General features: G+C 37.3%; 1 protein-coding gene across 4 annotated transcripts in view; it reads left to right on the top strand.

Annotated features, from left to right (window-relative positions):
* Nucleotides 1–7,326, top strand: part of inpp4aa (inositol polyphosphate-4-phosphatase type I Aa) — a 28,090-nt gene extending 20,764 nt beyond the window's left edge. Inside the window, exons 13-24 of one of the 4 annotated variants that reach the window (XM_056243666.1) lie at nucleotides 305–322; nucleotides 675–861; nucleotides 1,912–2,130; nucleotides 2,217–2,358; nucleotides 3,489–3,518; nucleotides 3,606–3,778; nucleotides 4,680–4,803; nucleotides 4,898–5,165; nucleotides 5,305–5,402; nucleotides 5,897–6,009; nucleotides 6,763–6,917; nucleotides 6,999–7,326. In XM_056243666.1, the coding sequence (XP_056099641.1) occupies nucleotides 305–322; nucleotides 675–861; nucleotides 1,912–2,130; nucleotides 2,217–2,358; nucleotides 3,489–3,518; nucleotides 3,606–3,778; nucleotides 4,680–4,803; nucleotides 4,898–5,165; nucleotides 5,305–5,402; nucleotides 5,897–6,009; nucleotides 6,763–6,917; nucleotides 6,999–7,131 (1,660 nt within the window). In that variant the 3' untranslated portion in view covers nucleotides 7,132–7,326. Of the gene's footprint in view, nucleotides 1–304; nucleotides 323–674; nucleotides 862–1,911; nucleotides 2,131–2,216; nucleotides 2,524–3,488; nucleotides 3,519–3,605; nucleotides 3,779–4,679; nucleotides 4,804–4,897; nucleotides 5,166–5,304; nucleotides 5,403–5,896; nucleotides 6,010–6,762; nucleotides 6,918–6,998 lie in introns of all 4 variants that reach the window. The other 3 variants (XM_056243664.1, XM_056243667.1, XM_056243665.1) reach the window with 3 other exon arrangements.
* Nucleotides 7,327–12,602: the final 5,276 nt, after the last annotated feature.

Below are 12,602 nucleotides of genomic sequence, written 5' to 3'. Positions count from 1 at the left end.
TCATTGGTCTGGATGCTAATATTGTTATCATTACAGTTCTTGTTCTTGGTGTGAAAGGGCCTTAATACTTGTAGTGAGAGGAACATAATATATATATATATATATATATATATATATATATATATATATATGTTGCTGTTTTATTTCACATTTAGCGCATTAACTGCGACTGTAATCAGTTGCCCTTATGTTGTTTGCTTTCTGATCCGTCTCACATTTTTTAATATATTGAAATTTTATTTCACACTTATTGCGTGACTGCGATTGTAATCAGTTGCCCTTATGTTGTTTGCTTTCTGATCAGTGCGAATGAGGGTGAAGGGTGAGTTTCAGGGTTGTTGACTGTTTTCCTGTCATTTTCACATGTGATGGTGTTTCATCCTGTTTATGATCAGTCGGCGTCGAGTCCTTTACTTCCTTTACATCTGAAGGATCTTTCTTGTTTGCACCAACATTTGTAATGATGATGTGTTAGCACAAAACTGCTTTCCTACTCCATCCGATCGTGTGCACTTTGTGTTTGTGTACGTCTTCTGTGTGTGCTTGTATATCACACCATCTCATTTGCAAGTATAGTCCTCTTGGCCACAGCTTGCGCAGCTGAACAAGTGATAACTAATGGGGAATTGGAGACTGTGTTGTTGTTTTGTTTTTAATGCTGTGTCTCGTTTCAGTGCTGGGGAGTCAGCTCCACTCTCAATGCGATACCAGCCACAGGATGTGGTGAAAGCTAAAGAAATCATTTCCCATATTAACACTCTAAAGACGCAGGTCAGTTACTACACTGAGCGGCTGTCCCGCGCTGCCAAAGAACGCTCAACCAATGCACTGGAGAGGACTCTTGCTATCCTGACAGAAAAGGTGAGAGGCTTTTGCATGGACCACGTACTGTTTACTGACCGTCTAATGCATATTGCACACAAGAGCAGGCTGAAATTGCCAGTTCCCATCTGATTGGCTGGTTTTACGCAACTTAATAAGGGCACACAGTACGACTCTTAGAAAGATATCGTCTGAGTTTTGCCTGAGATATTTAAACTAGCAATTAAATTAGTTAAACACCTCACACCACAGGAAAATCATATAAAATAATCTGTAGAACCCTCAAGATAATCCGATAATCGGACTTTACCCTAGGATTGTCGGAAGGGGAGAAATCGCCCCCAATATATTGTAGTCTGCGGCGGCCTTTAGAGTGTTATATTTCTATTACTCTATTATTCTCTATTAATTCATTTTCTATTAACTTTAATGTTATATATTATTACTGTATTATTGTGGTATAATATATTTCAGATTAACCCGCCTCTAAATGGCACATAAAACAAAACCAACTTTTGGTTGGTCACTTTATACGTCAATCCTGTCTGGGTGGGTGGCTCTTCTCAAGAGATTTTATAATGTTTAACAGATCTGTAGTTCTTGTGCAGTCAATTATGAATATTTATGAATCATTATTAATCAAATTTCATAAAACCTGTAATGTACATCAATCTTGATTTTATATTTAAGCATTAGTTTGTAAATGTTATGTTTTCACAGATTGTGATGACACATTTCCTCAGTTATAAAGTAACATCATAAATCAATATATATATATATATTTTATTTTTATTTAATGCCAATTTATTTAAAAAATTGTGTTTTGCAAAGTCATAGAAACGCTATTGTGGAATTTTTTTTTTTTTTTTTTTTTTTTTGCTATTGGAGCGAAAGGGAAAGCAAGTAGTAGTTTCATTCAGCATTATAGAAGTTTACGCAACTATGATGACTTCTGCTTCTGAGAACCCCAGAACTATTGTAACTATTATGTAATGTTTCTCGTGCTCAACAGATCTTCCAAGTAAAAGCTTTTGAGATCCACTTAATGAGTAAGTGCCATGTCTGTGCCGTCCTCTCTGTCTCTCTCAGACGCGGCAGCTGGTGACAGTGTGTGACAGTAAGCTGCTAACTACAGCTATCCAGGCACTGAGTGCTGCGCGCCCGGAGTTCATCGCATCCAGAGGCTCTCCGTCCACCCATGACACTGAGCGCGTGGTCCTGAGGAACGATCAAGGCTCTCCACAGGCCAAATGGAGCGGGAAGGGGAACAGAGCATCCATGAATTTAAACTGGCAGGAGGAGGAGTGGGTAAGGTCATTCAGAGACCGACATTATACCTTCGTGATTTGACTTAGAAATAATGCAGAATCTGAAATATGTCCTTTCTCCTTCAGGAAAAGATCTGGCAAAATGTGGATAAGAGTCTGGAGTGTGTGATCCGCTGTGTGGACAGGCTGCTGACGAGAGAACGGTTGCAGAGCGACAGCAGTGAAGACGTCTTCTTGTCTGACCAACAGGCCGACACTAGCAAGAGAGGTAGCCAGGGCAATGCATTCTGGATCAACCCTGGTGACAGGCTCTTCTCCCCTTGCTCCTCCACCGCTCTGACCTCATCACAACCTCTTTCAGATCAGTCCTCTTCACCATCCTCATCACCCTTACTGAACCCTGCATGTCCATCCAGTCCTAACACTCACTCCTGTAGGTTCCACCCTGTTTTAAGTTTTCTTTGAATTCCTTTTCAAATCTGCTCAAATACCACAGATGCTTTCACTTTTACATCCTCTTTTAGTGGCACATGTGATAATGCTGCACTCGGGACATTGATATCGCCAACTTCAAACAATCAAAGTGGAAAAAGAAGTAGTTTTAAAAGAGTACTTATTACATAAATAATATACCTTAAAAGTATAGTTATATAGTTAAGTGGGAACTGAATGTTACGTTTTTAACACTCAATTTCATGCTATTTGGATTTAAATGAAAAGTATTATAGTGTAAATTTATATTAACTGTAATTAGCTGAACTTTAGAGTGCTTTTTTTGAGTAGGGCTTAAGTTGTACGCCTAAATTTACTTGACACGCATTATGGTAAACATATGTAGTTTCTATTTAAACTTGTATCATGTATTTAAATATATTTGTTATTACACATAATGATGAAGTACATTTAAAATATATTAACTTTAAATGTAATATTGAAGTATGCAATGTTAGCATTTGTTCTGCAGGTGCATGATCATCAGCAGAGAGGAACTTTGACTCATTCAAACATTTTATTTTGATTAAAAAATTAGTGTTTGTCTTGTAACTCTTTGGGTGCCACCATATTTGTGTGACATCTGCATCGTCGCAAAATTACGGATTTCTAAATGTGCACTATTTTAAGTAGGAAATTAATTTCCATCATTTTTCCGTGTTGATTGGAATGCAGCATAATGCATGGTTGTTGTTGCTTATATTGGGATATACATGTCTATATATGTCGATGCTAACAAACCAAAAACGACATCACAAGATTCATTCACAGTGTTTGCATAGTGATGGCTTTTTTTCTTCTTTTCTTTTTTTACTGATTAAGGTATTATTAAATGATAATATAAAAATAATTAGTATTACCATAGTTGTCTTTAACGACACTTATTCTCTCTCTATCCTACTTTAGATAGTCCCAGTGTTGAGGGGTCCTCTCCTGGTAAGCCTCTCAATGCAAATCATTTTTACCCTTTGCAACTATATATGTGGGCTGTCCAGTTGTTAGCTGTGTGTTTTATGGCTCTAGGTGAATGGAGTGATGCTCTGTATCCCCTCCTGACCACTCTGAACGAGTGTGTAGCCATGATGAGCGACAAAGCCAAGAAGTCCATGGTGTTTCTACTGATGCAAGACAGCGCTCCCACTATCGCCATGAGTTTGTCACTACAGTACCGCAGAGATGTGGTGTTCTGTCAGACAGTTAGTACAAGATATATTAAATAGATACACAACATCATTTTATTGAGAGTCAGATATAATCCGGCTCACATGAAATGTGCTCCGTAGAAAGTTCCAATTACTTCTATTGAAATGGGACTCCTTTTCATTTATAAAATTCTGTGAAATTAATTCTGTTTAATTGTCAGAGTATCAATAAAAATACATAGTCATTCTGTCAGGACCTGCCCATACTGAATCATATATATTTTCAAATGTATTTTTAAATATTTCAAATTATACCAAAAATGTCCAAATTATATGGCTATATTTACATAATTATATCTTTGATAAGATTTTGTTACTTTATATTTCCTATTTAGTATTTGTCCTATTTATTTTTATATATATTTTTGCATTTACCCAAAATGTTTTTTTTAAGATTGGAAATGTATTTTCCTGCCAATTTTAAGTACATTTTGTGATATTTTGTAATATATTAAACCTTTATATTTAAGGCTTAAACTAAATATATTTTCAATTTGAATAAATATAGCTAAATATATTTAGCATATATTTGATACTGTGGCCAGGCTTTTTTTTTTCTTTTTTTTCTTTTTTTTTGCCAAATGGATGTTTGTCCCGTAATGCATTAGTTTTACCAGGATTGGCAGTGATGGCAACATCATTGCGACTTTCTGGAAAATTCTGGGGGGGAAAAAACTGCATTGTGAGATATAAATTAGAAATTGCAAGAAAAAAAACAGAATTGTGAAATAAAAAGTTGCAATTCCATAAAAAATTGGTTCTACTTTCAGAGTACTCTAAAAAGATAACTTTGGTAATGCAATAATGCTGCATTGCCCAGTGTACAGACATTTCCCCAGCTGACTGTAAATTAGCATTTCATATCCATTCTAATAAAATGCATTTTCCTCTGTAGCTGACGGCATTGATCTGTGGATTTGTGATAAAGCTGAGGAACTGTCTAAGTGACAGTGGCTTCCTCAGACAACTCCACACCATCGGCTTATTGGTCCAGTTTGAGGGTCTCCTGAGCACCTATGGTAAACATACAAGCACATTTCAATTCAGCTTATTTATGTATGGTGGTAAATGTATCTGAATATGTTAACTCAGAGCTCTTCTTTCGTCTCAAAGGGGAGGAACTCTCCATGCTGGAAGACATGAGCGTAGGCGTCATGGACCTTCGGAATGTCACCTTTAAAGTTACACAGGCAACCTCCAGCTTCAGCCCCGACATGCTGCCTGTCATCACGGGCAACAGAGACGGGTTTAACGTGCGTGTTCCGTTACCGGGGGTGATGTTTGATGCGTTGCCACGGGAGATTCAAAATGGGATGCTGTTGCGTGTTCAACCGGTGTTGTTCAATGTAGGAATCAATGAGCAACAAACACTAGCGGAAAAGTAAGTGTAGTGAAATCGACCCGCCTCAGTGTGGAGCCCGAATTGAACAAGTCATGAAATATGAATGTATTCATTCATTGTACATTCTGTATACAAATATTTATACAGCATTGCTATATTTGTTTATATCATTATTAAGGTTTGGAGACACTTCGCTGCAGGAAGTAGTGAATATGGAGAGTCTAGCTCGTCTTACATCCTATTATGACCAGTTTAAAGAAGTGCTGCCTGAAGACTGTGAGTCCTGAACACTCATTTTGAATACACTGACTGACTTGTGAAAAAGTACACTTTAGCATACTTTAAAAAGAGTTCTTGTTACAGATATAAAATACTTTCAAAGAATATACTTAAGAGTGAACTGAATGTAATGATTTCAGACACTTAATCGCATGTTAATTGCAATTAAATTAAAGTGTTTTATAGTTTGAGTGAACCACTCAATTTGTACTTAAATACTTTATATGTAATATGTAGTCTTTGAAATATGGTTAAAGTGAACTGTCGAATGTACTGACAAGCATTTATGGTAAACTAAAATATACCTTAATGTCATTATATTGCATGTCATGTATTTAAATATATTTGTAACTAATTACACATTTGTAATGATGAAGTTGCAATTTAGTACATTTAAAATATATTAACTAGTCTTTTTCACGTCCCTTTATGAAAGAAAGTTAGTAGATGTTTTCTGTCAGTCCTAACAAGTTAATTGTCTCCATCCATAGGTCTCCCCCGCTCTCGCAGTCAAAACTGTGTGCCTGAGCTACTCAAATTCCTCAGTCAAAATGTCAATGCCAGGAAGAGCAAGAATGTGGACATCCTGTTGCAGGCAGCAGAGGTACAGCAATCCACCATTACTATTCTTCTTTAGTGCCTAGAGGTCTGTTCATACCACCAATAATGTTCGGCACAAAAATGCACACAATTTTTCAGACCAATGAGTGAAAAACAGCAGGCGGGTTGAATGAAAATGCAGATTTACTCTCTGACAGTAGATGGCGCTTTTAGAAAAGCAGAAATACTCCAGGTACACAAAGCGCTGCACAACTTTTTTTGTCACCTGCTTGTCACATGTTTTCATGAAAAGAGAGCCAGTTCTGGGCTGCGTCTGAAATCGCATTCTTCCCTATAGTAGACGATAAACAGTATGTTACAAAAAAAGAATGTCCGAATTCACAGTACTCATAAAAGAGTAGGCAAAAAGTACTTCTGGTGAATTTCTGAAGTGTGCATACGATCTGCCTCAGATGTCAAACCCACGGTCCATTGGCTGAACGGCTGATGCATATGGCACACAAAATTGGAAACACGAAGTCGTCCTCTGATTGGTTGAATTTTACAGGATGACTAACGCCACTAAACATGACACGGAACAAAACGAACTGTGATTGGTTGCTTTACAGTCCTTGTCGATCGACAATGTTTTGTGCATTAATTATTTACACCAAATATACGTCTTGGTGTATAAATCTTAAACCTTATTTTTTTGTGTGAAACTCCTCATAAAAAAACAAACACATAAATATGGGGAAATCACAACTTCTAGTGGTAGCCGTTAACGCAATGACATCTTTCTCATTTGTTGCTTCAGGTTTGTCGGCGTCTGAATGGTGTGCGCGTGACCAGCTGCAAGAGTGCAAAGGATCGCACGGCCATGTCGGTGACCCTGGAGCAATGTCATATCCTCCAGCAGGAGCACTGCATGGCCCCGCAGGTCTTCACCCAGGCCTTGGAATGTATGCGCAGGTGAGACCACACTTACAGTTAGGAGTCTTTCATTTACACATCATTCTATCCCTGTCTCTCAATCACCTCTCTGGTCCACAGCGAGGGCTGCCGGCGAGAAAACACCATGAAAAACGTAGGCAGTCGCAAATACGCCTTCAACTCCCTCCAGCTGAAGACTTTCCCTAGGCAGTACAGACCACCAGAGGGCACCTATGGGAAAGTGGAGACTTGAGCTGACAAGCAGTCCGCTGTTCTAGCCCGCTGGGACTAGAGCTGCATGTTTCTCCTTGTTCGCTTTACTTTATTACCACATATCTGATGGAAAAGTTTGATTATGCACAGTCATGCTCTGGTTATCATCCAGATGACAATGTTAATATTTTCAGATCCCCGAACCTCCTCTATGAACCGTGGCTCTGAGAAGAAAGGAGATCACGTGAAGGTATATGAGTAGGTTGTTGCACTGAATGCAGGTAAGAAGGCCTGTTAGATTCTAAATTACTTTTTTTCTTTTAAAAGACCCTGATTTAATTTATCAGAGCAGTTCCCAAATAATCCCAAATTCATTCCATCTGTGTTTAGTTAAGTACATTTTAAATAATTTCCAGCACCACACTTGGTCTTTGTATTAAAATGCAAAGGTTGAAACTATCAGCACTGAAGCAAAGCTGTGTTTTTATCATACTTTAGATTGTATTCAAAGTTCAGTAGGTTATAGGTAATGTGTATGTGCTGTGGTATAGTAGATGATTTGTTCCCAAAGCCAGTTTTAACATTTATAAGGATAAGTCAGGTTAAGTTAGAGAATCAATATATAGACCCCATTGTCAATCATCACTTCATTTCAAGTATACACAAAACTAGCTGCCTTAAGAGAGTCCACCATTGCATTTGTTTAGATAAATATGTAGATATTTCGAAATCTGTGTATGACTATTTGTGACGTGGCAGATTGTTTTATTTATTTACCGTAAGACTCTCTCTTTACGAAAGTGTTAGTGCTTTAATGCAGGCCTTTGCCCTCCTGACTTGCATTGTACGGGTTGTAGAGTTTAAGAGGACAAGCTTCCTCGTACTGTTGCCAAGCACAGCTAGTCTCTGTACAGTGAGCATACAGTGTGAATATACATTCTTTGTAAGGAAATATGTGAGAAGACACTATTGATATGTTCATTGACTGTCTGTATATGTTTTCATAGTTCGAAGTTTCTTTGTTGGACGTTTGTATTGGTTGATAATATGAATGTCCGTACTGATCTAATAAGGAGCACTGCTGCAACTAGTCCTACAATGTGAAGAATATTTCTTGAGGTTTTTTGTTTTCCAAAGCTGAGGGATGCATTTACACTATTTATTTTATTGTAATAGTTATAAGAACACCGTAATGTTGCATTACTGAACATATTAAAAGACTCTATATGTTACCACAGTGAGAAATCATCAGCCTTTGTATCTGAACAAATAAATGCACAAATGGACTGTAAGTTCCTGGTTTGTATATTGCAAGATTGAACTACTGACTGAAAGCTTAAATTTGCAACTTGGGAGACAAGAGCATGTGTCTTTCTTAACCTCTGCTAAAATGATTTAGATTTGAACCAGACGCACTGCATGGAAGGTAGGCTACTAGTGTTATTTCAGATTATACTTAATTGCTATTTTTAATAAATGTATATTTAATTATTTTACCACTTTGATCATTTAATTTATTATGTTTCTTTCTTCACTATTGTAAGTGCAAAAGCACTGCTATGTTGTCAGAGAATGGTGTCCTATTGGTCTTTCAGTGTGTTTTTTATTTTATTTATGTATGTTCAAATACCTTGCTGTACAAAATGCCTCTTTCTTTCCCCAAACATACAGCTTTAAAATTAAAATAACATACCAGCGTAAATGGTAAGCTACTTTATTGCTTTGTTCACAGCTATGTTATATAGACAGACAGACAGATATATATATACAGGGGTTGGACAAGAAACTGAAATGAAACACCTGGTTTTAGACAACAATAATTTATTAGTATGATGTAGACCCTCCTTTTGCAGCAAATACAGCATCAATTTGTCTTGGGAATGACAAGATACATGTCCTTCACAGTGGCCAGGGAATTTGAGCCATTCCTCTTCCAGGACAGTAGCCAGGTCACTGTGATGCTGGTAAAGGAAAAAGGGTTTCTGACTTCGAAACTCCAAAATACTCCAAAGTGGCTCAAAAAATATTTAGATCAGCTGTCCTATTGTTTTGCTAATTCAACCTTCACACTCTGCTCTTATTGATTTAGTGTGAAATCAGTGAAGTGAAGCACATAATATAGGTGTGTGTGTGTGTGTATGTACATTTTATGTTTATCTATAGAATCTATCCGCCATTCTACGTTCATTCTACAGCGTTTTATGCTGCTCCTCCTCTTAGGCCCTTTGTCAGATGTTCACCAAACTTTGTAAATGTCAGCTCTATGCTGGCAAAAATGTATCAAAATAATATGATCTGACATATTTGCTGGGTGTGGCCCATTCTGACTGCTATTTATATATGCACAAAGTCCAAACTTCTCATAACTTTGTATGTATGGAGAACAAGTCATTCTGAGCAAACATGCTTAGTTTCATAAGTTTCACCAGATAAGAAATATCTTATGTCCAATCTTTTTTAAATTTCCACTCTAATAAATGCTTAGAACCAGTTTATTTGTAGAACTATGCACTGGCAATATAGATTTATATAGTTAGTTAATATGTATTTAATAGATCATTAAATGTTAATTTCACTTCTATAATATTAAAAACACATTTGTCACATTGACAGACATGATTAAATATATCTCTGTCCATTTAAAACGAAGAGACAATTTTTTTTCTCCGTTTAAAGATAATATATTTCTATGAAGAGACACTTAGGCCTATTTAGCGTTATGAAAAACAAAGCACTTACGTGCTGAACTTCAAGCATTTAAGTAATCATACAGGCATTCTCATATAACCTGACAACAGCTCAGAAAGCACCTGATAAATATATATTTTTAAAGTGTTCACTTGGTTGTAGTTTTAGTTCTAGAAAACATTGCACATTCGAATTTAAACACAACCGTTCACACAAAAACAGTTTTACGGGTTAGAAGGCAACACATATTCAGAATCGAAATAAATAAGATAAAAATTAAGATACTTCTGTAGCCTATTTACAAATTTTTGAGCTAAAAGTGATATTCACACTCGTTTGAAATTAACCTATGATGATGTGTGTATGTGCTGTAGCCTGTGGAAAAAAATGCATGTTATATGATGTCATCATACTAATTACTGTGAAGAGAAAGATCACTTTCAGCTCAAACATTTGTAAGTAGGCTAGTCTGAAGTATCTTAATTTTTATCTTATTTATTATTATATCTTACGACAGTAATGTATTTTTTACAGAGAGCCCCCAATATATACAGTATATAGGCTATATAATACCGTTATTGCATTGTACCGTTATTGTATTGGATGGATAGGTAACAGCAGGGGCGTAGGAGCAATTTTGAACCTGGGGGGGACAGTAAATGCTAGGGTGGGGGATGCTTTGCATATAAATTTTGTAAAAAAAAAAAAATTTATGGGCTTATTTATTGACTTATGGGAACAGACTGTATTACTTAGTTAGGTTCTAAGCAGTGATTAAATTGGGATTTATTATGTGGGCTCTCCCTAGGGGGGTCCGGGGGTATGCTCCCCCGGGAATTTTTTTTGAAAAATAAACCATTAAATGGCACTTTCTGGAGAGTTTTGTGCAAAGAAATTGAGAAAATGAGTCTTACATGATATGTGAAAAACTGCAAGGTTAAGAGCATATACTTTGCATTGTTGTAGTATCAACAGGTATTAGGACATTTAGCATTTACATTACTGTTAATCAGTCATGTACTGATTAACTAAAAATTAATAACTCAAATAAATGGTTGATTTAATTTCCATTAACCACCTAGCTTACCCCCCAAGGATTGAAAAATAAAATCAATCTATCCTTGTGGAAAGGTTCCTTGGTAGCTAAAAGTAGGTCTAGCAAGTCTTATATTTCTGTAATTTACACAGATCAAAAACAAATATGCTGCCTGAATAGATTGCTAGTTTATTTTGAGTAGCCAGCTAGCAGTTCTCTTGGCAGTTTGCTAATAATCCGGTGTCTGAAGTAAAATGCTCAAAACATCTCCTGAGAAAAATCACATGGCCAACCTAGTCTTGGTTATTTCATTTAGATTTAGTCTTATTTTCCTTACCTTGTCATTCAAGGCCAGGGCACTTTATGTACATTTCTGGAACTTTTGCACGCTTCCACATCCCGCGCAACTAGGATCTCCTAGGAACACTCATTATATATCGCTGCGTACATTTATCCGTTTCACCTAGATGCGCATGCGCGAGCGGTGCGCGATCATGGTCGACTGACAACGAGATTAGCAGCTGAAGAATTCGGCCGTTTTTTAAAATTGAATTATGTATTTAAAAGTTGCCGAATGTATTCATTTGGAGACTCCGAAATCGGCAGAGATAGGCAGGCAATGCAAAACAAAATCTTACATTGGGAAATAGTGGGGGGGACAAAACTTCGATTTTGAAATGTGGGGGGGACATGTCCCCCCCACGTATAATGGCTCCTACGCCCCTGGGTAACAGACATTAGCCTACAGCTAAACACCGTTTCCCGCGCAATCCTCCAAGGGGCGCTCGGCGGCATAGAAAGCCGAATCCCCATTGAACAGCGTTACAAATTACAATACTTTTTTTTCTTATTGGATACAATTGTCTAATAAAAAAAATAAGAATAAATGAAAACTATTATAAAAGTAATATCAACCAGCAATCTCTGGGAAATAATTTTAAACGTTTTATCTTGAAATTGCACACACGTGGTAACTTACAAAACATTCAGTGGCACATGCTAGTCAAATACAGATGTGCCACAAAATGACAACATTTTAGAAAAAAAAAATATTACCGACTTCAATGCGTTTAGTTGACATCTAAAACCTCACTAAATTAGGTTATTTATTTAGTATTTTGTATCACAATTATGCTGGTATAGCTGATCAACGCATCTGTCAGTAAGGTGTCACAACATACGGCGACATGGTCCGCGACTCGGTGTCAGTGTTTCGACATGCACTATCCACTGGCACAAACCAATGAAGACCGGATGTGTTATAAGCATAGCGACATGTGCCATTGGCTTCTGTGCGTCAGATGCCATGTCACTTATGTTGGGGGACTATCGGGACTATGCATGGGCACTATATTTTTTCCGAAATAAGGTCCCATGAGCCGGAAGCGGAGGGGAGGGACTTAGCTCCTCCCTCTCCCTTTGGCATGCGAGCGTGCAGTGTCGGTGTCCGTCTGTCAAAATCTTTGTTTACAGTCTATGATCAAAATAGTCAGAGATGGGGAAGAAACGCAGGGGAGGCGCAGAGGAATTGCGCGAAAAAGAGAAACAGGCAAAGCGTGTCAAAATAACCGATGTGCTTTCTGCAACAGCAGGACCCGGCAAGGAGAGGGAGAAAGATGAGTGAGTCAGTAGAGCCTGGGCTAAAACAGGCTATGTCATGAAATAACCCCTTGATAAAACTGAGCCATTAGCACGAGTGGTGGACAAACTAACGTTAGCTGTTTGCAATATTATGGTGACAACACTGGAAATAATAATAATAATAATTGCACGCTTTGCTCTATGAC

Source organism: Rhinichthys klamathensis, unplaced genomic scaffold (assembly GCF_029890125.1).
Source record: "Rhinichthys klamathensis goyatoka isolate OS25496 unplaced genomic scaffold, OSU_Roscu_1.1 h1tg000825l_1, whole genome shotgun sequence".
NCBI lineage: Eukaryota > Metazoa > Chordata > Actinopteri > Cypriniformes > Leuciscidae > Rhinichthys > Rhinichthys klamathensis.
Note: the sequence above shows the minus strand (reverse complement) of the source record. Positions and strands in the feature narration are given on the sequence as shown.